Below are 27,878 nucleotides of genomic sequence, written 5' to 3'. Positions count from 1 at the left end.
GCCAGGCCGGCACCACCCGTGTGCCTGGGGCCAAGGCGTCCTGGGGTGTGGAGTTTTGGTACTAAAACCGGGAAAGTGCCAGCTGGGACCCAGGGCACCCATAATAGAATCAGTAAAGACGAGCCTGTCTCCTACTGAAGCATCAGTTTAACCCAGTGATTCTAGGAGCTGGTTTTACCTAACTATTTTAATATATCAGCAGATCTGTTATTCTAAATACACCATCTGCACACATTTCTAAGATAAAAAGACAAACTCCAGGACACTGCCTGCTTCTCACTCAGATGCTGGGGGTAGGACTCAGGCAGCACTGCACTAGGGCTCCCCAGAAACTGACATGTGACCCTCCCCACGAGCACAGGGCCTGCTTTCCTGGGCTCCACAACCCCCTCCACACCTTCTCTGGGCCATGCTCTGCCCGCTGCTGCCGTAGGCAAGTCACGTGCTCGCTGCCCCTGAGCTTTCAGCCTGTGCTTACCTCCCCAACCACCCTGATACAGTATCACAGTGCAACACAGAAATTTCCAAAACAGTGTCAACACTTCCATTTCAAAACAAATGAGGGAGTAAATTATCAGCTGCACTGCACAAAGGAAAACAGTCTCACATTCAAACACGAAAAATATCAAGAAGCCCAGAGTCATGGTAACCCCTCCAGGAGCCCAAGAGAGGGAGGAGAGCTCTGCAGGGGAGGGGGCGGCCTTGGCAGGGATGTCACAGCCTGCAGGAGTACAGGAGGTGAGCCAGCCTTCAGACAGAAGTCGGAGTGGTCTTGCTGAATAGTCACTGCAAATACTGAACGTGACAGGATGTCCAATCTCCAAATGCAGTATAGAATATGAGCCGAGAGACAGAATACCAAACTATATTTACTGTTGACAGTAGTAAAGGACAACAAATAATGTACAAATTGGGGAATAAACACAACAGAGCTGCAGACACCCTGCCTGTGCCCGAACAGCAAGGTACAAAGGAAGTACAGACTTCTCCAGCAAGGTCTCAGGCGAGCAGGAGATGATGGTGGTTGTCCTGCCCAGGTGACCAAAACAGGCAGCCAGGGGCCATCAGACAGGAATGAGTCCACACGGAAGGGCAACAGGACAATCATTAGAGGTTAACCAAAACAGACCCCAAAATGCACAGAACTGAAATCACATGTAACGTGTAAGCTCCATACCAACTTGGGGAGCAGAGCACGGTCCTCGGGGAGAACCCGGGGGCATCTCTCACTTGTAGCCACACTCTGAAGCAGCTCTTTTACACAAAAACATACCAGCAAAATCAGCAATATTCTATCTTCCTTGTTTACATACAGACCATTGTTTCTCATCAGAAGCAAATACTGGAGGAAATCTGAGGCCCTGGCACTGTGACCACAGCAGACGTGTGGGACTTACTTTCTTCTCTGTTAAGAAATAGGGAAAAGCCCATTTTTGTTGTGTCCAAGCAGCGTCACCGGCAGTTAGTGGCAATGGGTCCAGGGCCCCAGACCCCGCCCAGGGCTGTGTTACTGACAAACTTCTTACCTTATAAGAAACATTCTGGTATTTTCCCTTCAACTTTTCTATGCTCTGGCAAAGCTTACGTTTTTAATATTTAGCATTAAAAAAACCTGTGCCCGCAAGAAATAGTAAGTGAAAGTGTATCTCCCATACCAACCATGACCCCAAAACTCGCCCCACAGAAACACCCCCAGAGTAGTGACGGTTCTCTCCATGATTGGAATGAGGGGGGTCAACACCTAGAGTGAGATCCCCGTCTAGACAGAAAGCAGGCATTCAGGCCACAAGCTTGGAGAAAATGTCATAGGAGGGAGAAAAAACAAAAAAGTAAAAACAAAGCCCAAGTCCCTCACCACACATTTTACCCAAACACAGCTACCAGGTGATGGGCCTAGGGAGGCTGGGGACTGTCACCACGATGGCACTCCAGTGCCTCAGAGCAGAGTCCTTCTGGGGAATGTCCTCGGTGTCCGAGCCTCCCTGCTGATGGGCTTGGCCACACGTCCACTGTTCAATAGCAAACACAGCACACTGCCACGAGGGGATGGGGGCTCTAGAGGCTGCTCCCCGAGAGGCAGCTGGCCACCCTGGAGCCCCCTGTCTGCTGCTGGAACACGTCGATGGTGTCCTCATCTTCCATCTCCAGCTGCAGGCACAGAAGCCGTGTCAGTGTTTTCTCGTGCTGGGGGGGGACCCGCCCCCATGCACCTGAGCCCACCCTCAAGTCGGTACATGAGGACAGAGGCTCAGCTATGGCTTTCCAGTTAGCCTGCTTCTTCCCCAAGTTCTCCTAACAGAATCCACAACACTAGGGCCTTGACTGACAGAGAAACTAAGTCCCGTTAAAAGTAAAGTGTCTCCAGTTTTACTGAGAAGTATACAAAATCAGATTTCAGCTAGGAGTGACCAGAAGTGATGAATCCTGGGGACCTCAGAGGTGAGGGGTGGAGTCCATACAGGTGCTGCCAAAGCCAACTCCGTCCCAAAGAAAGGGGTCCCTGCTGGCCTCCCCATCCCATCGAGTAGCATCCTGCTCAGAAATCAAGAGCAGTACCCCTGAGGGGGGTGAGAGGGCAGGGGGAGGACTCCTGTTGCAGACATGACCCAGCACGCGCATCAGCACAGAGGCTGGGGGAGCCCACGGCTGCCCCCTCCCTCTGTGTAAGGGGCATGCGGCTCCCCACAGGAGCAGAGATGAAACCTCTACAGAGCAGCCCTTTCACACTGAAGCCTGGCTGATTCTCCCCACACTCAACCCCGCAGTCGTCTGGCTGACAAGTGACAGGGGTGCAGCCTGGACCCCAGGCTCTCCCTCCACGAGGAGCGATGCGCGGACCCGACAGAGCCGCACGTGGTGGCTGATGCTGGAGGAGATGGAGCCCGCTGCAGCCCTCTCCACCCATGCCCCTTGGCGTCAGTGCTCAGAGGGCAGGAGATGGAGGTGGGAATGTAGCTGCAGACTAACACTGCAGGGCCAGTGTCCCAAAAACACGCAGCGGTGATCATATCTGCCCAGCTCACCTGGAGTAGAGGTGGGGGTGGGGTCAGGGGTGAGGACGCTGGGCCTCGGCCGTGACCCTGGACCACCTCAGCTGAGAACCCAGCCCCCCTGCTCCTTCTCCCAACACAGATGAGGCTGACAAAGTACATTTTTCTCATTTGAAAACTGAACCTCAAAATTACAAAATCTAATAATCTAAGCCGTTAAGAAAATGTAAGGGAATTCACTGGCCATCCAGTGGTTAGGATTCTGCGCTTCCACTGCAAGGGCATTAGTTCAATCCCTAGTCAGGAACTACAAGCCACGCAGCAGGCTACGAAAAAAAAAGGGAAAGAAAATGTACAGTGTTTTATATGAACAGTGATCAGTAACTCTCAAATGTGAGTGTTCCTGCTGGCAGCTGCCACACACAGGTCTGAAGTAGCCCTTGAGTGCCGACCTGCTGGGTGCCTACCTGTGCTGGGGTGTCTGTTTCATTAATTGGTTGTCCATCAAACCTGAATCGAATCTGTCTCATTGACAAGCCCTGAAAAGAAAAGCAGTTATCAGTGTGTAAGTATTTCCTGCTAACACATTAGTTCAAAAAGAATCACACATTCATCAAAACACCAGACTTGTGAATACACAGGTTTATGACCCAGTTGACTACAAAGTCTCACCAGTGGGCCTGAAGCTCTGAAGCAGCTAGAAAACAACAGAGAGTCCCCCCCGGAAAAGGGAGCCACAGGAAAACAGTAGAGAACAAGGACTTCTGAAAATCAGAAATCATGACAGACACAAGACCACCCAGAGAAAGTGGGAACACAAAGTCAGAAAACCTCCCAGAAAGGAGACCAACAGCAACAAACCCCATGCTCAGCTGGAGGAAACGACCCAGACGCACACACCCAGCACAGGTGACTAAATCGGATGGAGTCCCACTGCAGAGGGACACAGACTGTCACTGACTGACGGAAGGTCCAGGCCCTGAACTGAACTGAGCCTCTAGACCAAAAGGCCGAGAACGTGCCCGCAAGAGTCTTAAGACAAAACTGCCTACCTAAAAGCCCAAGAATAAAGTCCTGAAAGCTAACAGAGATAAAGCACATTACAACAAAGGACCGAGAATCAGAGCGTCACTGAACTTTTCACACAAATGGGGGAAACTAGAAGAATATGATGCAGGAACTCCAAAAGAGGAAAATGAATTTCAACTTAGAAATTTATGTGCAGTCAAATTACTCAAGTGTGAAGGTTTATAAAGCAAATCACGTTCAGAGAAGCCGTATTCTTCATATGCTTTCTGAGCAAGATACTGGAAGATATGCTTTATCAAGACAGGAAGATTAGTCCAGGACGGGGGCCGAGGACGGGGGCCGAGGACGTGGGCAGAAGGATTCCCGGGAGGCTCTGGGAGGACCGCAGAGAAGCAGCCCAGGTTGGGCAGGAGGGAGGGGCCCTACGCATGGCAGGAAACGCAGGGCATAAAGTCACGACGGGACACTCTGAAATCGACACACACAGCCACCACCAGACCAAGAACAACAGGACTCAGACAAGAGCCAGCAATAAGCACAGCCTGCTATGTGGCTGGGGTGGCTGCCTGGTCACAAAAGCAGCAGATTCCAGAGCAGGCTGGGTGCAGGGAGGGGGCTGTGTGCGGGGGCAGAGGCTGGCTGTGTGGACCATGGGTCAGAGCAGAAGTCCCACCTTTCACAGGTAAAATTAGTCTCCAAAATCCAAAATTTTACAAAACAGAAGCACAAGTATATTTACCAAGAAAAAGTGGGAAAAAAAAAAAAAAGCTGGAATTGACAGTGACCTCCTCTGAAGAGCAAAGCCTGAAAAGAGGAGAGAAAAAGAGGAAGGCATGGAGCTTTTTTAGGTGTTTTTAATAGTAAAAACAAACAGGCCAAGGCAAGGGTTATCAAAGCCAAGAGTGGAAACTAAGGTCAAGGATTTCCGAATCCCCCTCAGAGGACTGGCTCCTGTGGAGAGCACCAGGGGCCCCAGGGCACAGTCACACAGATATACACAGACACAGACACCAGGGCACAGTCACACACACACGCACACGCACGCACACGCACACACACACACGCACACGCACACACGCACACGCACACACGCAGGGTGTCAGTGTCTCTGATCACCATGGGAGGGCGCCAGTGAGGCGGCTTTGTCTTGTAAAGCAGTAAATAAAGGGAAGTGATGGATGTGAGAAGAGGACAATAAAGAAAGCTGAGCACCGAAGAATCGATGCTTTCGAACTGTGGTGTTGGAGACAACTCTTGAGAGTTCCTTGGACTGTAAGGAGATCCAACCAGTCCATCCTAAAGGAAATCAGTCCTGGGTGTTCAGTGGAAGGACTGACGTTGAATCTGAAGCTCCAATATTTTGGCCACCTGATGCGAAGAGCTGACTCATTTGAAAAGACCCTGATGCTGGAAAAGATCGAAGATAGGAGAAGGGGACAGAGGATGAGATGATTGGATGGTATCACCGACTCAATGGACACGGGTTTGGGTGGACTCCGGGAATTAGTGATGGACAGGGAGGCCTGGCGTGCTGCGGTTCATGGGGTCAAAAAGAGTCAGACACGACTGAGCGACTGAACTGAACTGAACTGATTAAGTGTGTCTGGAGCAAACTGCTAGGGCAGTGTCTCCACTGACACAGAGGAGGGATGGAATCCGTGAGAACCCACTGCTCAGATTCCAACAGCACCAAACAGCTGCCCCGCCCGGGGAAGCCTGGCCAGCCTGGCTGCACATGAGCACACACACAGGCCCCTGCACGCACATTCCACCACCCCTCCCCACACCTGGCGCTCGCAGTAGGCCTTCATCAGCTTGCTGAGCGGTGTATGTCTCTTGATCTTGAACTGGACCACGGAGCCGTCCTGCCCGGCCACCTTCAGGTTGATGTGGTCGTTCTCCGTCTTCACTCCCTCCTGCAAAGAGACATGCATCTGGACCTCCACCTGTCGCCCCACAACCACCACTGCTTCTTAAACGTCCCCAGCAATTTAGTCACTGGTATGTCTGTCATATTCCTATACCGAACTGATTTGTAACTTCTATTTGCTGAGTCAGGCAAATGCCCTGCCAACCTCGCATTTGTCACAAACGTCAGCTTAAGGGGAAAAAAGTCTGTGTAACACCAGAAAACAACAGAGAGAAGACCCGGCTTTGTTGTAAGGTTGCTCTCAGAGTGGAGCACACGTGACTTATATACTCAAGTGTGAGGGTGAGTCAGACACCAAAGACGTTTCTGGCCAGACCAGCAGGCTGCGCAGTGGCTCAGGGTCCAGACTGCCCGCGGTTTCCCCACTTGCCTCCCAGGGAGGGCCACCCTCAAGTGCATCCTGGGTCGCCAGTCCCACCTGAATGGGGTCATCGCCCTATCCTATCCTGACATGACCCATGGGATGCTCCAAGCTGCTGAGCAGTTAACAAGGTCTCTGGTCCTTGGAAACTACTGGAAGTTGATGCAAGAAGCTGGTGTTCTGAGAGCACACTGCTGGGGAAAAGAGGAGTCTCTGCTTTTTCACAAAATGATGAAGCTGACCTAAGTCAATCTGCATAGTCTGGATGGAGACCAAAGTGGGTTTGTGTGCTGTCCGGGCCAACTTCTCCTCTTCCTGGGGCTCTCCTTCCCCACCACTCCCCCGTCCAAGCCCTGGGACCTGATCCCCGCCACATGGAGGGGAAAGGAAAGGAGGCCCCTGGAGCCAGAGTAGGGGAGCTCAGACTGGCTCTGAGAAGTGGTCCCAGGAGGCGAGACTCTAGCAATGAGCCCCCATCTGATGAAGCTGGGGGTCCCATGATCAGCACCTCACCACTCCCCAAAAGCCAAGGATGCTTTTGCTTTTTCATCTTTTCAAATAAAGGTTTTATTTTTAAATAATCCCACATTTCCAAAAAAGTTGCCATACAGAGGCAGAGCACTCCTACACGCCCTACTGGGTCTCCTTGGTGTTAGCATCTCACGCGCTGCAGTGTGCCTCCTGCCCAAGAACGCAACGCTAGCACACCGCTAGCAACAGAACTGCAAGCTTTTTCGTATTTCACCAGATTTTCCACTAATACTCTTTCTCTGTTTTGTATTTCACAATTTTTCTCCACTAATACCATTTTTCTGTTCCAGAATCCAATCCAGGGTACCTCCTTGCATTTACAGATAAGATTTCCTATCCATTTATTCATTTCTTTGCTGCTTATTCATTGTGTTAAAATACACATAAAATTTACCATCTCAGCCATTTTTAAGTGTACAGTTTGTAGTATAAAATACAACCACCGCCACAATCCATCTCTACAACTCTTTTCATCTTATAAAACTGAAACTCTGTCCCCATGAAACCCTCACTCGTCCTCCCCCAGCCACTGGCAACCACCATTCTTCCGCTTCCATGAATCTGACTCCTCTAGGGACCTCCTGTAAGTGGAATTACAGTATATGTCCTCTTGTGACTGGCTTACATCAATCAGCATAATAATGTCTTCCAGGTTCATCCCTGACGTGCAAGGGTCGAGATTTCCTTCCTTTTTAAGCCTGAATAGACCAGGCCTGCCTGGTGGCTCAGGTGGTAAAGAATCTGCCTGCAATGCAGGAGACCTGGGTTCGATTCCTGGGTCGGGAAGATCCCCTGGAGACGGAAGTGGCTCCCACTCCAGTTATTCTTGCCTGGAGAATCCCATGGACGAGGAGCCTGGCGGGCTCTAGTCTGTGGGCTCGCCGAGTTGGACATCACTGAGCCAGTAACACTTCACCCAGCAGCAGAGCTGCTGGATCATATGGGAATTCTGCTTTTAATTCTTTGAGGAACCTCCATTCTCTCTTCCATGGCAGCTGCATCATTTGACATTCCCATCAACAATTCCAACTTCTCCACATCCTCTCCAGCACTTGCTGCTTTCTGTTCTGATTTTTTAAAGTAGCCATCCTAATGGGTGTCAGGCAGTATCTCACTGTAGTTCTATTTGCATTCCCGATGATCAGTGATATAAGCATCATTCCATGAGCTTCTTGGCTATTCATATGTCTTCTCTGGAGAAATGTCTATTCATGTTTTTTTGATCATTATTTTAATGAGGTCAGTTATTTTCTTGTTGAGTTTTAGGATTTCTCTATACAGTCTAAATATTGATCCTTTATGAGATATGCAATGTAGAAGGAAAATCAAAAGGGAGTCAGTGTTGCTCAGAGAGCCCCTCAGACAGAACCCAGAGACCACTGAGGACGGGACTCACGCTCATCTCAACCCGGATGAAATCTGACCTGTGGCCACGTCCTATCCTGACGAAGCATCCAGGATACCTGCCCAAAACTTGAGACGCCTGTGGGACCCTGACCCTGAAACAACTCGTGACAGCCACCCCTTCAGGACACACATTTCTTTTATGTCAGAGTTCAACCTTGTGACTCTTGCCTTTGTAAGCCCCTGATTCTTTCCCTTACCCAGAAAGCTCTTTGTTTTACCCAAATCTGTGTCTCCCAAATCACAATTCTTAACACCCCAAATTACTTTATTGGCAGTCTTCTGTGGGTTTCCTTGGGTTGATAGTGGTTTGAAGATATCATCTCCCTTTTCTGTGGGTGCATTTTTACCCTGTTCTTTTATCAGTGTCTTTTGATGTATAAAATTTTGTAATTTTCATAAGTCATTTTTTTTTCATGACACCTGTGTCTTTGGTGTCATAATCAAGAAATCACCACCAAGTCCAATGTCGTGGAGTTTTTGTCCTATGCTTTCACCTAAAAGTTATATTGTCTTAATTCTTACATTTAGGTCTTTGATCCATCTTGGCTTAATTTTCGCATTTAGTGTTGAGAAGGGTCCAACTTCATTCTTTTGCACATAGACAGATGATGCATTTACTTTAATGAAAAAATATGGGTGTGTTTAAAACAGAGAGATGCAGGAACCAGAACACAAACAGAAAGAGGGCGGTGGCTACAGATCAGGCAGAGGAAGGCCAGACCCGTGGTGAGTCCCTAATCATCAAAACTTGGGAAAAAGGAAAGGGAAGGAAGAAACCCTGAAAACCAGAGCAGGGTTCACCCCGGTCAGTCCCCTACCTGGACTCTCCAGGGGAGGCAAACTGTCTTCCCAACTGGTCCACAAGGTTTTCTCTGCACCAAGATGACCTGGGGTGTGCCTCCTACCCCTCCCCTCCAGGCCCCAAGGAGAGAGCATATCTGAGCCAGAGCAGCCGGGCAGGAACAGAGGGCACCGAAGACAAGGGTGGGGCGTGAGGCACAACCAGCTCGCTATCTTGGAAGTAGTTAAAACAAGTTAATTCTACTGAACTAGGCCTTGGACATTGAACACGTGGGAGTGTTACACCCAAAGGATCAGTATTGGGCGTATTTCACTATCTCACTGCATTTAAACTCAGGAAGAGGAGACCACCTAGAGGGCATAAGGAAAGGCAGTTACATCTGCTCCCACCCCCACCGGAAAAGCAAAGGCAGCTCCGAGGAGGCTCCAGGGCGGAAAGGGCCGCGTCCACCGGGTCCCCACCGTGGGATCCCGTCCAGGGGCTCCGTGCGGCTCTGCCTCCCGTACGCAATAGGGTGCGATCTCCAAGCAGCAGCAGCGGGGTAAGAGAGAGGCTGCGCGCAGAGCAAGAATGCAGACGAACAGCTCCAGAAAGCCATTTCCAAAACTAGGGTTCACGACCGCGGACCCTCGCGAGGACTGCCGTCCAGGGCACCAGACTGCAGAGCGCACACTCGGCAGCGGCGACGCGGGATGGGCGCACACCCAAGGGGCCGCAGTGGATCCAGACAAGTCAGGCCTCTCGGAGCCCCTGCCCAGCCTGCGCCCTCTCGGCGCTCCGCAGCGAGGACTGAGGAGGGGACCACGCGCACGAGGGGCAGTAGAGCCCAGGCTGGCCGGTCCCCGTGAGGGGCATAGTTAGGGAGGGTCCTGGCGAAGGAAGAGGTCCTGGGGAGGGACGACCCCAGAGAGGGTTTGGGGACGCGGGCGATGTCGGCGGATGGAGAGGGTCCAGACTAGAAGCTCCGGCTCTCCCAGACTCGGGCCAACGGGGCGGGGCTCCCCGCACGGCGGGCCGGGTTGGAGCCGGAGGGGTGGAGCTCGACCAGAGGACGCGGGAGCTGGGCGGAGTCGGAACGCGAGGGCGGAGTCTGGTAGGGGCGGGGTCTGGGGGCGGGGCCCGAGGGCGGGGTCTGGGTGGGGGCGGGGCCTGGAAGGAGGGCGGGGCGCGAGACCGGGCGGGGGGAGGGGAACCGAGCGGGGCAGGGCGGCGTGGGGGAGGGGTGAAGGGAGAAGGGGGGAGGGGAGGCCCAGCGGCGCGGCTCGGCACGGGTCCCAGCGGCCGGCGGCGGAGGGCGGCGGGGCCCGGGGCGCGGGCGCGGGGGCGGCGCGGGCGTGGGGGCTGAGTCCGGCCCGACCCCCACCCGCCGGCCCTTACCTTGGGCTTCTCCTCGGACATGGCTGCGCTCGGAGGGCAGCGGGACGGCAGGCAGCCCCGGGCGAGCGACTCACGCTCTCGGCCCGCCGCTCTCCCGCCGCAACTGCTCGCGGGGCCGCGCTTTGCCCCCAAATCCCTGCGCGCAGGTTGGCCGGCGAGGGTCACGTGGCAGTCGCGCGTGCACGAAGCGCGCTCCCGGACGTCGGGCGCGTGCCCGGTCGGCCAGGGTTCCTGGCTGTTGGAAATGCGTCACCGGGCGGGTCCTGCGCGGTCAGGCGTCTGGCCTTCGGGGGTGCTCCGGGCAGCGAGGCCTGGGGCCGCTGGAGGAGTAGGGGCGCGCTGCGACTCGGGGAGCCCACAGAGCAGCTAGGGTCGAGGTCAGGGGCGGTGCATAGGGCAGCTGGGGTGGCGAGGGGTAAGCTATGGGGCAGGGGGCGCTGGGACACAGAGGTGCCCGGGGCCGCGAGGGTCCGGGGAGCCGCTGGAAGGCGCGCGGGGACCCCGAGGGGGCGCACTGGGACCCCCAACGGTGCACAGAGATCCAAGCCATGAGGCCTGACACCCGACCCTGTAGCCTGAGAATGGCCTGTTCACCTCTTCAGTCCCCGTCTCCCGAACTGGCCACTCACCTACCGCAGCTCCACCAGCCAAACCCCATTGCACTCATTGACTCCCGTATAGTGCGTGCCTTTCTCAGAGGGAAACAAGGAAAATAAAGCCAGCCAGGAGAACCACCTCCACAGTGGCCCCAGGAGACCTGAGTGAAAGAGCTGCTCTGGAGGGGACCCCCCGCTACTAGGAAAGGCCAGCTAACCACTGAGGAGCCGAAGGTCAGGTCATGAGGAAGTGGGAATGAGGAATAATGCCTACCAGGCCGACCCACCTGGCAGCTCCGTCCACAAAGGACATATGGTGTGTTCATTCAGCAAGGCCACGCAGGCTCCAAAGTCCGCTGCCTCCACCCTGAGCTCCGGTTGAACAGAGGCATCATGGGGCCTTTCTAAGAGGGCCTCGGAGTGGTGGAAAGTCTCTACTTCCATCCGCTTTGCGATCTGTGCTCCCTGAATGTGTGTGGGTCCCTCTCCCCTTGTCCAGCCCCCTTCAGGGTCCTTGTGAGCCTGGCCAGTGGAAGCTGAGCACCTGGGGGGACAGTGATCTAGCCCATTGGGTTTAGCGCATTTCCTGTCAATATGAAAAGGCCATAAAGCCAAGTTTTCATGGACCTTAATTTAACCGTTTTTGACTCTTAAAAATTCACTTCTTGGGACTTCCCTGGTGGTCCAGTGGTTAAGAATCTGCCTTGCAATGCAGGCAATGCCGATTGCCTGGTTGGGGAAACTTAAGATCCTATTGGATGTGAGGCCGCATGAGGTGCCACGAAAGCTCCTGAGTGATGCAAAGAAGATGTGCCACAACTAAGACCTGATGCAGCCAGAATAATATTTTCTAATTATTTGAGAAAAGAGAACACTGACAAAACATTGTCAAAATCAACTTAAAAAAAAATTCACTTTTGTGGCTAGAGGCACCATTTGGGAGAGGGGGAAAGAGCACCCCAGAATGGAGCTGCCACATCACAGACTGCCTCTCAGTTGACAGGTGTGGTCAGACCTGAGCTCCCATCTCAGCCAGGTCCAAAAGTTTGGCCCCTGTCGTCCTGGAATGTGACCAGTGGTGTTCCAGAGGATCTTAGCACAGTGGCCAGCTCAAAGGGTGCTTCCTGGAGAAGGGAGTCTCTCGATCCTGCCCCTTCCAGGACAGAGGTTGACAACTGGGACCAGAATCACCCCCTGCTCCCAGACAACTGGCTGTGGTGTAGTTTCAGATAGGCAGTGTTCAGACCCATCAGTGACTCTTAAGACACCAGCAGCTATAAAACATGACATTGTTTCCTTTAACACAGACACATTAAACTATGCAGGTTACAGGTTAGAATTGATGAAATACAGTATGTAAATGTGTCACAAAAGGAATTAAACTACAGTTCATTCATATAATGAACAGCTATGCCACTATTAAATGTGTAAAAAAAAGTTGATAACAGGAAAAATATGTTCATATGTTGAGTTTTTTATGAAGCAAATTATAAAACTATTATGGTTTTGAACAACCAGTAAATGTGTATAAAAATATTTTAAAAATCTGAAGAGACCAGATAGCTGCCAAAACAGAAAAGACTTTTTCTGAGGGGTGAAGATCCCCGAAAGACAGGAAGTGGTTTTCCTTTTCAGGTATTTGATGATTGGTATGATGGCGTTACAGACAGACACGACTGAAGCAACTTAATTCGCATACACACACAATGTATCAGCTTCGCAGGTGATGCCAGTGGTAAAGAAACACCCTGCCCATGCAGGAAACAAGTGATGGGTTGGGAAAGATGCCCTGGATTAGGAAATGGCAACCCACTCCAGTACTCTTACCTGAAAAATTCTGTGGACAGAGGAGCCCGATGGGCTCAAGTCCATGAAGTTGCAAAGGGTCGGACATGACTGAGTGACTGAGCACCGTTTATATATTCTTACTATATTACATATTCTATTCTAGTTTCTCATTTTAGAGCTAGTATAATTTCCTTTGCTTTCATCCTTGCTCTGCTGCTTTTACTAACCAGGTAACCTTGGATGCAAAACTTGTGCCTCAACTTCCCTGTGAAATGGCTCAATAATGGTACCCAACCCCCTCCAGTATCCTTGCCTAGAAAATCTCATGGACAGAGGAGTCTGGTGGGCTGCAGTCCGTGGGGTCGCAAAGAGTCGGACACGACTGAGTGACTAACACTTACTTACCTCATTCCATTAATCTATATAAAGGTAGGAGAGTGCAAGTTATGTAAGTGCTACGTAAATATCTTCTGTTATTTTCTACTGTTTCCTTTTACCTGTTTTTATGACTATGTTAATTGGTTACATTTAGTTGATGTGTTGTTCTTGCAGTGGTTTGAAAGTTATTTCTCATTTTCTTGGGAAAATCCACTCCCTCTGCTTCTATTTTCTTCTAACCTAACTTCCAGTTCAGAATCATCTCTTCCACTGTGTCTAATCTGTCGTTAAACTCATCTAGTTTCAACAATTGCATTTTTGTTTACAAATTTCTATTTTTGTATAGATTTCACTTTTCGGCTGAAGATTTCCATCTCATAAACTATTTCCTTGAACATATTATTTAAAGTTATTTTTAAACCTATCTAATAATGTCAGTGGATTTATTATTAATATATACATATTTCTTTCCCCTTGGTTTTGATCATTTGATTTCTGGTTTTCTCCATGAATGTTCTATTCTGAATATTGTATATGAAGATATTTTAGTGAACTTGAGGCCCCCAGTAATGGTGTTCTGTTAATGGTTATTGACCTGCCACCTCATGTGCTGCGTGTGTGCTTAGATGCTCAGACATGTCTGACTCTTTGTGACTCCTTGGACTGTAGCCCACCAGGCTCCTCTGTCCATGGGGATTCTCCAGGCGAGAATACTGGAGTGGGTTGCCATTTCCTACTCTAGGGGATCTTCCCCAACCCAAGGATCAAACTCGCATCTCTTGTGTCTCCTGCATTGACAGACAGATTCTTTACCACTAGCACTACCTGAGAAACCCAAGAATAAATAACTACCAGTAATCACACTAGATATTAGTGGATTAAGTTGTTCCATTTAAAGACAGTTGCTTCCCAAATGTGTCAAAAAAGTACAACTATGTTTGTAAGAGATACAACTGAAGAGTAGAAGAAAAGGTAAAAATAAAAGGCAAATTCGCTATAGCTTATAACAACTTTTATATCAGATAAAATACATTTCAAATCACAAAGCATCAAATGGACAATGAGAGATACATTCAGTTCAGTTCAGTTGTTCAGTTGTGTCCAACTCTTTGTGACCCCATGGACTGCAGCATGCCAGGCTTCCCTGTCCATCACCATCTCCTAGACCTTGCTCAAACTCATGTCCATTGAGTTGGTGATGCCATCCAACCATCTCATCTTCTGTTGTCCGCTTCTCCTCCTGCCTTCAGTCTTTCCCAGCATCAGGGTCTTTTCCAATGAGTCAGTTCTTTGCATCAGGTGGCAAAAGTATTGGAGCTTCAACCTCAGCATCAAAGAGACACATTATCAATACATTAGTAACAGGTCCATTCCACCAAGAAGCAGGTAGGAAACTGCAAATAGGAGTCTGACTCTGTTTTTTTGTTTGTTTGTTTTTTGCTTGCTTGTTCTAGGTTATTCACTTTATTGACCGGAAGATCATCACAAAGAAAAAATTGGAATCCCTTTTTATCCATTAATATTTTTTTTCCATTAATATTTTTAATTTTTATTTTATATTGGAGTATAGCTGATTTACAATGTTGTATTAGTTTCAGGTATAAAGCAACTTGATTCAGTTTTACATACCCATATATCCATTCTTTTTCAGTTCTTCCCCATATAGGTTATTACAGAGTGCTGAGTAGAGTTCCTTGTGCACTGCAGTAGGCTGTTGTTGATTATTTTATTATTTTTAAATTTTTATTTATTATTGAAGTGTAATTCAGTTCAGTTCAGTCGCTCAGTCATGTCCAACTCTTTGCAACCCCATGGACTAAAGCACGCCAGGCCTCCCTGTCCATCACCAACTCCTGGAGTCCACCCTAACTCACGTCCACTGAGTCAGTGATGCCATCCAACCATCTCATCCTCTGTCTTCCCCTTCTCCTCCTGCCCTCAATCCTTCCCAACATCAGGGTCTTTTCCAATGAGTCAGCCCTTCACATCAGATGGCCAAAGTACTGAAGTTTCAGCTTCAGCATCAGTCCTTCCAGTGAACACCCAGGACTGATTTCCTTTAGGATGGACTGGTTGGATCTCCATGCAGCCCAAGGGACTCTCAAGAGACTTCTCCAACACCACAGTTCAAAAGCATCAATTCTTTGGCACTCAGCTTTCTTTATAGTCCAACTCTCACATCCAATCATGACTACTGGAAAAACCATAGCCTTGACTAGATGGACCTTTGTTTACAAAGTAATGTCTCTGCTTTTTAATATGCTATCTAGGTTGGTCATAACTTTCCTTCTAAGGAGCAAGCATCTTTTAATTTCATGGCTGCAATTACCACCATCTGCAGTGATTTTCGAGCCCCCCAAAATAAAATCAGCCACTGTTTCCTCTGTTTCCCCGTCTATTTGCCATGAAGTGATGGAACCAGATGCCATGATCTTAGTTTTCTGAATGTTGAGCTTTAAGCCAACCTTTTCACTCTCCTTTCACTTTCATCAAGAGGCTCTTTAGTTCTTCACTTTCTGCCATAAGAGTAGTGTCATCTGCATATCTGAGGTTATTGATATTTTTCTGTATTAGTTTCTGCTGTACAATGAAAGGAATCAGCTATATGTATAAATATATCCCCTCCCTCTAGGACCTCCCTCCCACCTCCCTGCATCCCAGCCCTCTAGGTAATTGCTGACATCTTTGAGTCTTTTCTTTCTCCCCTCATCTTAGCGGACAGAAAAGAAAGCCTGGACACTGCCTCCCTTGGTACAAGTGGGAAATTCAAACCATACAGGAGGCACCTGCCCGTGATGGAACCCTCACCAAGGCCCCACCCCTAACACAACAGAAGCCCAGGTGCATCTCCTTTCTTGGCTCTCAAGTCATGTTTAGACCAGCTTGAGGGGCCTGCACTGCTCACCCCAAAAGGCCTCCTTGTGTAAAGGATAAACATTTCCATACTTTCTTAGTGTGTATGTATTGTTATCAGTCTTGACGGCTGGACCAAAGTTTGTGTGAAAGTCCATCTTCTTTCTGAAAGATGTCACAGTGACAAAAACTAAGTAAGCATTTAGAAGATCTGAGTAACATAATAATCTTGCGATAATAAGCTTGCACCTTGTATTACAACATGGTGGAGTAGAAGGACATTCACTTATCTTCTCCTGTGAGAACTCCAAAACTGCAACTAATCGCTGAACAACCATCGACAGGAGAATGTTGGATCCCACCGAAAAAAGATTCCTCACGACTCAGTGCAAAGGAGAAGCCCCAACAAGACACTGGGAGGGTTGAAATCACATTTAGAATCAAACTTCATACCAGCCAGAGATGCTTGGAGGGTTCAAGCAAAATGTTGTGCACACCAGGACCCAGGGACCCCACAAGGGACTGAGCCAGACCCGCCTTTGAGTGTTTGGGCATCTCCTGAGGAGGCATGGGTCAGCAGTAGCCTGCTGCAGGGGCAAGGGCTTTGGCTGCAGCAGACCTGAGAGGCGTGTGAGCCCCACCATAGAGCCACCAAGCTGACAACCCATAAACTGGAGAACAATTATACCAAAGAAGTTCTCGCACTGTTGCAAAAGTGCTGGGGCCCACAACAGATTTCTCAACCTGGATCCAGCAAAAGGACTTAGAACCCCCAGGGAAATTGACTTTGAAGACCAGTGGGATTTGATTATTGAACTTCCACAGGACTGGGGAAACAGACTGTTGGAGGGCACAAACAAAACCTTGTGAGACCCAGGAGAAAGGAGCAGTGACCCCACAAGAGATTGAGCCACACTTGCCTGTGAGTGTCCAGAAGTCTCTGGCAGAGGCATGAGTCGAGAGTGGCATGCTGTGGGGTCAGGGCACTGAATACAACAGTCTTGGCATAAGTCCTTTTGAAGGAGGTTTCCATTACCCCTACCATAGTTTGGCCTCAGGCCAAACTACAGGGCACCCCAACCACTAATGCCTCCGGCCAACCAGTCCATCCTAAAGGAAATCAGTCCTGAATATTCACTGGAAAAACTGATGGTGAAGCTGAAACTCTAATACTTTGGCCACCTGGATATGAAGAACTGACTCATTGGAAAAGACCCTGATGCTGGGAAAGATTGAAGGCGAGAGGAGAAGGGGACGACAGAGGATCAGATGATTGGATGGCATCACCGACTCGATGGATGTGAATTTGAGTAAGTTCTGGGAGTTGGTGATAGACGGGAGGCCTGGTGTGCTGCAGTCCATGGGGTTGCAAAGAGTCAGACACCATTGAGTGACTGAACTGAACAGAAACTACAGGGAGGGAACACAACCCCACCTGTCAATAGAAAACTGGATTAAAGATTTACTGAGCATGGCCCCACACATCAGAGCAAGACCCAGATTCCTCCACAGCCAGTATCTCCCATCCAGGAAGCTTCCATAAGCCTCCTACCCTTATCCATCAGAGGGCAGACAAACAAGATGGAAACCACAATTACAGAAAACTAACCAAACTGATCACTTGAATCACAGCCTTGTCTAACTCAATGAAACTAGGAGCCATGCCGTGTGTAGGGCCACCCAAGATGGACAGGTCATTGTGGTGAGTTCTGACAAAACATGGTGTTCTGGAGAAGGGAATGGAAAACCACTTCAGTATTCTTGCCTTGAGAGCCCCATGAACAGTATGAAAAGGCAACAAGAGAGGACACTGAAAGATGAACTCCCCAGGTCGGTAGGTGCCCAATATGTGACTGGAAATCAGTGGAGAAGTAGCTCAGAGAAGAATGAAGAGGCTGAGCCAAAGAGAAAACAGTGCCCAGTTGTGGATGTGACTGGTGATGGAAGTAAAGTCCGATGCTATAAATGACAATATTGCATAGCAACCTGGAATGTTAGGTCCATGAATCAAGGTAAATTGGAAATAGTCACACAGGAGATGGCAAGAACGAACACTGACCGTTTAGGAATCAGTGAACTAAAATGAACTGGAATGAGTAAATTTAATTCAGATGACCATCTTATCTACTACTGTGGGCAAGAATCCCTTAGAAGAAATGGAGTAGCCTTCACAGTCAACAAGAGAGTCCAAAATGCAGTACTTGGGTGCAATCTCAAAAACAACAGAATGATCTCTGTTCGTTTCCAAGGCAAACCATTCAATATCACAGTAAATCCAAGTCTAGGCCCCAACCACCAATGCTGAAGAAGCTGAATGCTTCTATGAAAACCTACAAGACTTTCTAGAACTAACACCAAAAAAAAAAAAAAAGATGTCCTTTTCATCATAGGGGACTGGAATGCAAAAGTAGGAAGTCAAGAGAAAACTGGAGTAATGGGCAAGTTTTGCCTTGGAGTACAAAATGAAGCAGGGCAAAGGTTAACAGAGTCTTGCCAAGAGAATGCACTGGTCATAGCAAACATCCTCTTCCAACAACACAAAAGACAACTCTACACATGGACATCACCAGATGGTCAATACTGAAACCAGATTGATTATATTCTTTGGAGCCAAGAATGGAGAAACTATATAGTCAGCAAAAACAGAACTGGGAGCACTGAGGAAAGCAGGGAGAACCACTAGACCATTCAGGTATGACCTAAATCAAATCCCTTACAATTATACAGTGACAAATAGATTCAAGAGATTAGATCTGATAGAGTGCCTAAAGAACTATGGAGAGAGGTTTGTAACATTGTACAGGAGGTGGTGATCAAAACCATCCCCAAGAAGAAGAAATGCAAAGAGGTAAAATGATTGCCTAAGGAGGACTTACAAATAGCTGAGAAAAGAAGAGAAGTGAAAGGCAAAGAAGAAAAGGAAAGATACCCATCTGAATGCAGAGTTCCAAAGAATAGCAAGGAGAGATAAGAAAGCCTTCCTAAGTGATCAGTGCAAAGAAACAGAGGAAAACAGTAGAATGGGAAAGACTAGAGATCTCTTCAAGAAAATTAGAGATACCAAGGGAACATTTCATACAAAGATAGGCACAATAAGGAACAGAAATGATATGGACCTAACAGAAGCAGAAGATATTAAGAGGCGGCAAGAATACACAAAATAATGGTACAAAAAAAAAGATCTTAATGACCCAGATACTCATGACGGTGTGATCACTCACCTAGAGCCAGACATCCTGGAATGTGAAGTCAAGTGGGCCTTAGGAAGCATCACTACAACAAAGCTACTGGAGGTGATGGAATTCCAGTTGAGCTATTTCAAATCCTAGAAGATGATGCTGTGAAAGTGCTGCACTCAATATGTCAGCAAATTTGGAAAACTCAGTAGTGGCCATAGGACTGGAAAAGGTCAGTTTTCATTCCAATCCCAAAGAAAGGCAATGCCAAAGAATGCTCAAACTACCGCACAATTGCACTCATCTCACATGCTAGCAAAGTAATGCTCAAAATTCTCCAAGCTAGGCTTCAATAGTATATGAACTGAGAACTTCCAGATGTTCAAGCTGGATTTAGAAAAGGCAGAGGAACCAGAGATCAAATTGCCAACATCCATTGGATCATAGAAAAAGCAAGAGAATTCCAGAAAAAAAAACATCTACTTCTGCTTCATTGACTACACTAAAGCCTTTGACTGTGTGGATCATAACAAATGTAAAAAATTCTTAAAGATATCGGAATACCAGACCACCTTACCTGCCTCCTGAGAAATCTGTATACAGGTCAAGAAGCAACAGTTAGAACTGGACATGGAATAACAGACTGGTTCAAAACTGGGAAAGGAGTTCATGAAGGCTGTATTTTGTCATCTTGCTTATTTAACTTATATGCAGAATACATCATGCGAAATGCCAGGCTGGATGAATCACAAGTTGGAATCAAGACTGTCGAGAGAAATATCAATAACCTCAGATATGCAGATGACACCATCCTTATGGCAGAAAGCAAAGAGGAATTAAAGAGTCTCTTGATGAAGGTGAAAGAGGAGAGTGAAAAAGCTGGCTTAAAACTCAACATTCAAGATCGTGGCATCTGGTCCCATCACTTCATGGCAAACAGATGAGAAACAATGAAAACAGTGACAGACTTTCTTTTCTTGGGCTCCAAAATCACTGCAGATGGTGACTGTAGCCATGAAATGACACTTGCTTCTAGGAAAAAAAGCTATGACCAACCTAGACAGCATATTAAAAAGCAGAGACATTACTTTGCTGACAAAGGTCTGTCTAGTTAAAGCTATGGTTTTCCCAATAGTCATGTATGGATGTGAGAGCTGGACTATAAAGATAACTGACAGCTGAAGAATTGATGCTTTTTTTTTTTTCTCTTGAAATACAGAATTTTATTTAGAAACTGTTTAAAAATAGAAAAAAAACCCTGTCAAGAAAGACCAGGTGGAAAATGGGTTCCCAACAAAATGGAATTTTAGGGCAACAAAAGTCTAAAAGGCCACAAAAGAGAAATAGCACCACTGTTATTAGAACAATGGCTAGTTACTTGCATTTTTTGGCATTGTTAATCACTGAATCTGGGTTTTCCTCTGAATTCCACACAGAGCATGCACTACACAACAATTTTATCATCAAATACCTGCTTGCTACACACATTTCAGGACAAGCTACCACCAGAAACAAATCAATACACATACATCAGGGGCTGAACAGTCTCAGCAGTGGGTGACACACACGTCGCAGAACTCTGCCAAACAAAGGAACTGAGTCGGCTGTGAGCAAAGCAAATGAGGGGGTTAAGGAATGAAATATTTTAAATATTAATAATTAATTCAGACACGGTACTCTATTTTCTGCAAAAGAAAATTAACATTTAGTAACACGCTAACATCTTTATCTCCAAAGAGATTAGTGCACTGGCAAAGTATTGCGATAACAGTGGAGGGCTGTGGACAGCAGATACCGAAAACACCCAGCCTTGCAGATCCCAAGGGAGTGCTGGCCTTCACTGATCACTCCCTTTGCCAGAGGTCCAGAAAGAACTTGCAGTATGATCACCTGCCTGCTGAACTTCCACTCTAAGCAGCAAATTTTAAGGAGCCAAAGAGGAGTCCCCAGTGGGCAAGGGGAGCAGAGAAGAGGAACATGTTAAATGTAAACTTAAAAGACAGTAAAACAGGACACAGCCCCCATTCAAATCCCAGAGATGTGGGCAAGTCCCCAAAAGTAGTTGTTAGGTTTAAAAACTGGACACACCTCATTCAATAAAAAAAAAAAAAAAAACACGCACAGTACACAGAATTATCAGGGATAACTGGAAAAATCACCAGAGAAATGCTCAATGAAAATCAAGCTCTTTGACTCAGACGTCTCAGGCCTGAAACACACCCCCTATTCATCCAGGCAACAATGCCTCTTGCTTCTTAGCAGGCATGCTATTGGTCAAGGACATCAAAATGGCTTACAAAGTAACTTTTCAAATTTTGCTTTTGGGCCAACATCTGGGCTTATGAGGATCAAGCAGTCCTGTGAAGGCTGGGAACAGCAGGTCCCAAAGGCTCCAGGTTCCAGCCCTTCCTTCCCAGACACAATGTCAAACACACATCTTATATTTTGAAATATGGAAGCATCTTTTAAATACTCTTAAGGCATTTATTTATTAAAACGTTCTCTGCCAAGATTTCACATTAACTTAAAATTCAAATCAGTCTTTACATTTCTCTACTGAGGTCTCCACCTTCTCCAGCTATCAGTGCTACCAGCATCCACAAAGTGAGCCCCATGGTCAGCCTCTTTGTTCCCTGGGTGAACCAACTAGATGTTAATACTGCTCTGCTACAAGGTAAACGCTCCTAACTCAAACTTATTGGAAAAGGAGTGAAACTTCTGCAAAGTGCACTTTTAGAAGAGGTACTTTTGCTTATGAAAAGAAACCAGTGAGTCCTCTAAGAATAATAAAAGGGAGTATTTTACAGTTAAGCACATGATTTGGAGTGAAGAATTCAGATGTTGCTCGGCTGGTCCAGGCTATTAATACTCTTCCTGTTCCTCCTGTGGGCCCCCTTCATCAGGTATCACGAAGCCTTCGTCTGTGGCGTAGAGAATGTCCATGATCCTCTGCAGTACAGGGTTGTTCTCCCCCTCGTTCTCCTGGCAAATCAACTCAATGTTCCTCAGCTTTCCAAAATAGAAGTCTCTCTCCTTCTCCAAGTCTTCCACAGTAAGCTTCAATACATTGACCTGCTGCATCAATTCAGCTGCTTCGTCATCTCCATTCCCTACACCAGGATTCTTCCGCACCACACCCGGGCCAGCCTTAGGGGTTGCAGTAGTTCTGTGTGTTGCAATGGGCCTCTGTGGAGCTGCACTGCTAGAGCTGAGAGGTTTCTTCGGTTTGTTCAGAGCGGGAGCAACAAGGGAGGGGGCCACTGCAGTTTCTTGACCTCGTCTGGCAGCTACAGGGTCATACTCTTTTCCATCATAGTTTGCATCAAAAAACTTCTTGAACCACTGAACGAATTCAAAATTGTCCTGAAACTTTCCTTTTACTAATTTGTCCACAGGAATTATTTTGTCAACACCCATTCTCTTAAAACCTGCTTGTAGTATTTTGAAGTTCTGGATGTATTCATGTTCTAACTTAGCTTGGAATTTCACTTTCTTCAAGGCAATGGAGCCAGGGAACAACATGTCCATAAACTGACAATAGGCAGCCCCTGAGCACAACTGTTCGATCTTTGTCAGATTCAACTGCAGAGACTCATTGATCCAGGCCAGCATGTCATGTCGACTGAGGTTATCGCTGGTGACCGACGTTGAGTACACGTTCACTGCCATCTTCCGGCTCCGGTTCGGTCTTCGTCTCTTCAAACCGCCTGACCCTGCCCGCCCGCCCGCGCAATGACCTCCGAATTGATGCTTTTGAACTGTGGTGTTGGAGGAGACTCTTGTGAGGCCCTTGGACTGCAAAGAGATCAAACCAGTCCATCCTAAAGGAAATCAGTCCTAAATATTCATTGGAAGGACTGATGCTGAAGCTTAAGCTCCAACACTTTGGCCACATGATGCAAAGAACTGACTCACTGGAAAAGTCCCCGATGCTGGGAAAGATTGAAGGCTGGAGGAGAAGGGGACTTCAGAGGATGAGATGCTTGTATGTCATCACTGACTCAATGGACATGAGTTTGAGCAAGCACCAGGAGTTGGTGATAGACAGGGAAACCTGTAGTGCTTTAGTCCATGGGGTCGCAAAGAGTCAGACACGACTGAGTGACTGAACTGAACTGAACGCATAGAGAGAGAACTTGGAAGCCAAAGAAAGCTGTATGTAATATTTTTCATCACCTTGGAATATTTACAAAGCTTGAGCACATATTAGGTCTCTAAGAAAACTCAAGAAGCAAAATCCTGTGGAGGGTGAGTTCTGCCTAGGATGTGGAAAGCTGGGATGATCATTATCCTGGTCTACAAATGAGAAAAGTTGGACAACCTAAAAATTACAACTTTTCTTAAACCCATCAGAAAACCGGGATTTTGACTTTCCAGTGTTTAAGTTTAGGGTCCTCTCCCTAATCGGTCTGCTCTTACTTTCAGACTGAAGCTTTCAGGCTCCTCAGAGAGATGTTCACTTTGTCTTGTCTGCACCAGAAGTCTCTCAATATTAGAAGGACGGCTTTCTGGGTATAGAAGTCTGAGCCTAAAGTCTTTAAAGGTGTCACCTCACTGTCATTATTGTCAGAGTACATCCAGGCCCAGCCCCTTAGTGGTATTCTGTCTCTGGAGAGGAAACAGGGTCACTAAGTCCCACCCCAAAGTGCAAGGACATGAGATCTGCGTCCATGTGAACCTACATCACGGCAACAGTGAGCCCGACCCACCCCCCACCCCCCCCATTCCAGAGCAGTCAGTGCCCAGAAGCAAGCTGGAGGGTCCACCACACTGAGGGGAGTGAGCCTGGACAGAGGCCCTCCCCATGGTGCAGATGCGCAGGGCAGGCCTGGAGTTCCAGGCGGAGTGGGGACACTGAGAAAAACCTCCCAGCAAACCATCCTCCACCCTCAGCACGGGTGATGCTGAGGAATGTGAGGTCAGTGGGCACTAAAGGTAACCATGGCAACCACAAAACCCAGAGCCAGTCAGCCCCGTAGCTGCCTGACCCCTTCAATAGCAGCCAAACAGAAGAAAAATGTCCATTTCCAGATATAAATACTGTTAACCGCAGTCTCTATTGCCCTCCAGACAGTATCTTTCTCTCAGTCATTACAAAACACACAAAAAAGAAGGAAAAACTCCCACAATCAAGACACAAAATCACCAGAACCAGATTCAGATGTGACTCAAATGCTGGGGTTGTCAGACCGAATTGATATTAAGCCTCTAGAGGAAAGATAACGTGAAGAAAAGAGTGGAGACTGAGCACAGAGATGGACACAGAAGGGGCCCATGGAAATTCTGGAAATAAAAACAGGGGAACAGAGATGAAGGATCTTCAACAGTCTCATGAGGAGACTCAGTACAGACAAGGGGAAGAACCATGAGCTTTGAGATAAAACCATGGAAATAACCCAGACTAAACAGAGAGGAAAGATGGGCCTCACCCCCAACAGAACAGAGCAAACAAAAGCCTGCAATGATTTCAAATGGCCTAACATGGCAAGCCACTCCAGTATTCTTGCCTGGAGAATTCCACGGACAGTCCATGGGATCGCAAAGCGTTGGAAAAAACTGAGCCACTCACACATACAACATAAAATTGGCAACAACTGGAGTCACAGAAGGAGAAGCAAGAATGGGCAGGAGATACATTTGAAAAAAGTAATGGTTGGGAATTTTCTGTAAGTAAAGACACCATGGCACAGATTCAAATTCAGAAGGATTTAAATGTATACGGAGAAGATTAGCAGGCTGCAGTCCACAGGGTCGCACAGAGTCGAAAACAACTGAAGTGACAGATGCCTTTATACACCTGAAGCTCAGATCTCTACACCCGGCAAACCAGCCTCCCGAAGACTAGGAGAGACTTCCGGTGTGAGCAACCTGTGAAGACTCTGACAGGCTAGAACGAGGCAGGTTAGAGAGCAGACCCAAGAGACTCCATGCGGTGACTTGCCAAGGTGTTCTTCCTCTTTCATCTCCCAGTTCCCACCAGAGGGCGCCCCCAGTGTGGGGGTGACAGGCCAGTGCAGGTGGCAAAACCCCAAGAGAAATCCTGTCTCTCTAGCCAGAGAAAAGGAGACCGTGAGGACCGAAGGCTAATGGTGAACCCAGGTTTTGTGCTCTTTCACTCCTGGACAGATCCCAATCCTGGAGCAGCACGGTGGGGGCAGCACCCGTCCAAACCTTCGCAGAAAACCCCTCTTCCTGGCCACAGCGCCCGGGAAACGGCCCCGTGGTCCAGAAAAATCGTCAGCGATCCTTCATTTTATCCCTCTTCCCTCCCTGCTGGATCCGTGGGCAGCCTCTGGTCGCCTGACTCCACCTGGCCCTTCCTGCGGAGGTGGGGCCCCTTTGCCGACCACCTCCTGACCCAAAACGAGGATCTGCGTCCTCCCCAGCTGTCCTGGCGGGGTCTGGGCAACATCCTAGAAACAGGCCTCGCGCCTGTCAGACCTGGGAGGTCCTGCACAAGCCTGGGGCTAGCGGTGCAGCCGTGAGAGCAGGCCGGGGACGCAGGGCTAACAGGACGTCGGGCTTCACCGGGGTCATCCTCTTGCATCCCTGGACTGGCAGCATCCTCGCCTTCTGGGAACAGGCTGCAAGTACACAGGCTACATCAGAGACTCTGGGGCGGGGCCCAGCCATCCGGGTTTTTAGGGCCTTCCGGGGGATTCCGGGATTCCGACGCAGCTCCAGCTTGAGAGCCCTGGTGGGAGGTGCTCAGCCGGGACACTCCAAACTGTCAGGGCATCGGAGGAACACAGGCTCTGGTTTATCAGGCCCTGCGTGGGCACTGACGCTCTCCAAGCCAATCGAGCTCCCAGGTGACGCCAGGCTACTTAACCCGGACCACATCGCGCGGAGCAAGCCTCTGGGGCAATCGTTCTAAGCCTTGCTCTGCATTAAGATCACCTGGAGACCCTGGGGAAAAACCACCTCGAGCGTCCCTCCCTCCCCAAACCCAGGAGACCGGTGCGCCTGGAGGCGGGGCCAGGCTCGGGAGAGGGTAGTGGACGCGCTGGAGGCGGGGCCTGGCACAGGGGCGGGCAATGGACGTGCCTGGAGGCGGGGCCTGGCACAGGAGAGGGCAGTGGGCTGCCAAGGTAGGTTAGTTGCTGTGGAGCAAAGGTCTGGGCTCCTGGAAATGAGGCCGTTGGGGGGCCTAGTATGTGAGCCTGCGCCCTGCCCCTCCAGCCAAATTCAGGGCACTTCCTGCACCTGAACCTGCCGAAACCTGAGGATTCCTCTCCAGTGCTGACATGGATCTTGGGGTACTTCTGGAGTCTCCTCAGGGGAGTCAGTCCTCATCTCGAGTGGGGACATGCACGTCCACTTTCCTCCCGAGCTGTAGCAGCAGTGTCAGGCTTCCCGTCGCATTGATACAGGGATCTGTGGCTTTCCCTCGAGGCTTTCCCACAGGGCTGTCACACGTGCCACCATGGTGTGAGTCGATCCTCGGCGTGAAAGTCGAGGCAGTGCAGGGAAATCAGGTTCCTCTGGAGTGGACTGAGACATTTGGGGGACTTTGGGAATGGTGGCATGACCCCTTGAGTTCCTCTCAACTTTCCTGTTGAGAGCGCCTCCTCTTGAGATGCGACAGGAACCCCAGGAATCCTTTCCCGACAAAGCAGGGAAAGGAACCCTCATCTCTCGAGCTACGAGGCGGAAACGGAGCTCCTCTTGATGTTGGCGGGACCCTCGATGTTCCTCTCGAGTGGAGACGGGTATGTTGGGGAACTTCTTGAGTTGCAGCAAGGGTGTGAAGGACCCTTTCGAAGTTCAAGAGGGAAGGTGTGATTTGCACCAAGTTATGGAGAAATGCAGAGGCAATGCGCCTTCAGCGGCTGACCTCTGCAGACTGGAGAGTCTGCCATGGATCACCAAGGGGTCCTGGTGGGGTGGATACCAGGGGTCAGCACCAGAAGCTAGAGATAGACCAGGAGCAAATAATATGTCACCTGGAAGGCAGGAGAGGAATCGGAATTTTTTTGAGCCCCAGGAACTGTTAGGGGAGGGGCCCTGAGAATGAAACTGATGCATAGCTAAGGAAAATTCTAGGTCTTTTGGTCAAAGACTTCCTGAAGTCTGGCAAAGTCTTCCCCTGTGGCTGAGCTGGTGAAGAACCTGCCTACCAATGCAGGAGATGCAAGAGAAGCGAGTTTGATTCCTGGGTCTAGAAGATCCCCTGGAGAAGGAAATGGCAACCTAGTCCAGTATTCTTGCCTGGGAAATTCCATGGACAAGGGAGCCTGGTAGGCTACAGTCCATGGAGTCACAGAGTCAGACATGACTGAGTGTGCATATACATTCGGGCAAAACCCAGCTGTGACGGTAATGGAGACACCTGACTTTTCCCCAGTGGTCTCCAGGCTGGTGAGAAAGGACCTGTCATTCAGCCACAGGTGAGACCATGGAGTGGTTCTCAGGGCTTCTCCAGATGGACCTGTAGCCATTTTCAAGAGCCACTGTCCTGGAGCAAAGGAAATCCCTGACCCTCGGGAATTATTACCAGCTCTGTGGGGCTTCCCCCGTGGCTCAGATGATAAAGAAGTTGCCTCCCAATGCAAGAGACTGGGATTCAATCCCTGAGTCGGGAAGATCCCCTGGAGGAGAGAATGGCAACCCACTCCATTATTCTTGCCCGGAGAATGGCAAGGACAGAGGAGCCAGGT

The 27,878-nt window shown here is 48.8% G+C and overlaps 2 protein-coding genes across 2 annotated transcripts; both read right to left on the bottom strand.

Moving 5' to 3' along the window:
* Window positions 1–849: 849 nt before the first annotated feature.
* Window positions 850–10,607, bottom strand: SUMO3 (small ubiquitin like modifier 3). The gene is made up of 4 exons (XM_040265037.1): window positions 10,428–10,607; window positions 5,807–5,935; window positions 3,458–3,529; window positions 850–2,148 (listed from the first exon to the last, which is right to left on the bottom strand). The coding sequence occupies exons 1-4, from the start codon at window positions 10,446–10,448 to the stop codon at window positions 2,056–2,058; spliced, it is 315 nt and encodes a 104-aa protein (XP_040120971.1). The 5' UTR covers window positions 10,449–10,607; the 3' UTR covers window positions 850–2,055.
* Window positions 10,608–20,424: 9,817 nt separating this feature from the next.
* Window positions 20,425–22,940, bottom strand: LOC120881359 (microtubule-associated protein RP/EB family member 1-like). Its single transcript, XM_040265025.1, has one exon. The coding sequence runs from the start codon at window positions 22,885–22,887 to the stop codon at window positions 22,081–22,083; it is 807 nt and encodes a 268-aa protein (XP_040120959.1). The 5' UTR covers window positions 22,888–22,940; the 3' UTR covers window positions 20,425–22,080.
* Window positions 22,941–27,878: the final 4,938 nt, after the last annotated feature.

This window comes from Oryx dammah, unplaced genomic scaffold (genome assembly GCF_014754425.2).
Source record: "Oryx dammah isolate SB20612 unplaced genomic scaffold, SCBI_Odam_1.1 HiC_scaffold_2, whole genome shotgun sequence".
In the NCBI taxonomy this organism is placed as follows: domain Eukaryota; kingdom Metazoa; phylum Chordata; class Mammalia; order Artiodactyla; family Bovidae; genus Oryx; species Oryx dammah.
This window is presented reverse-complemented; position numbering and strand designations above follow the sequence as displayed.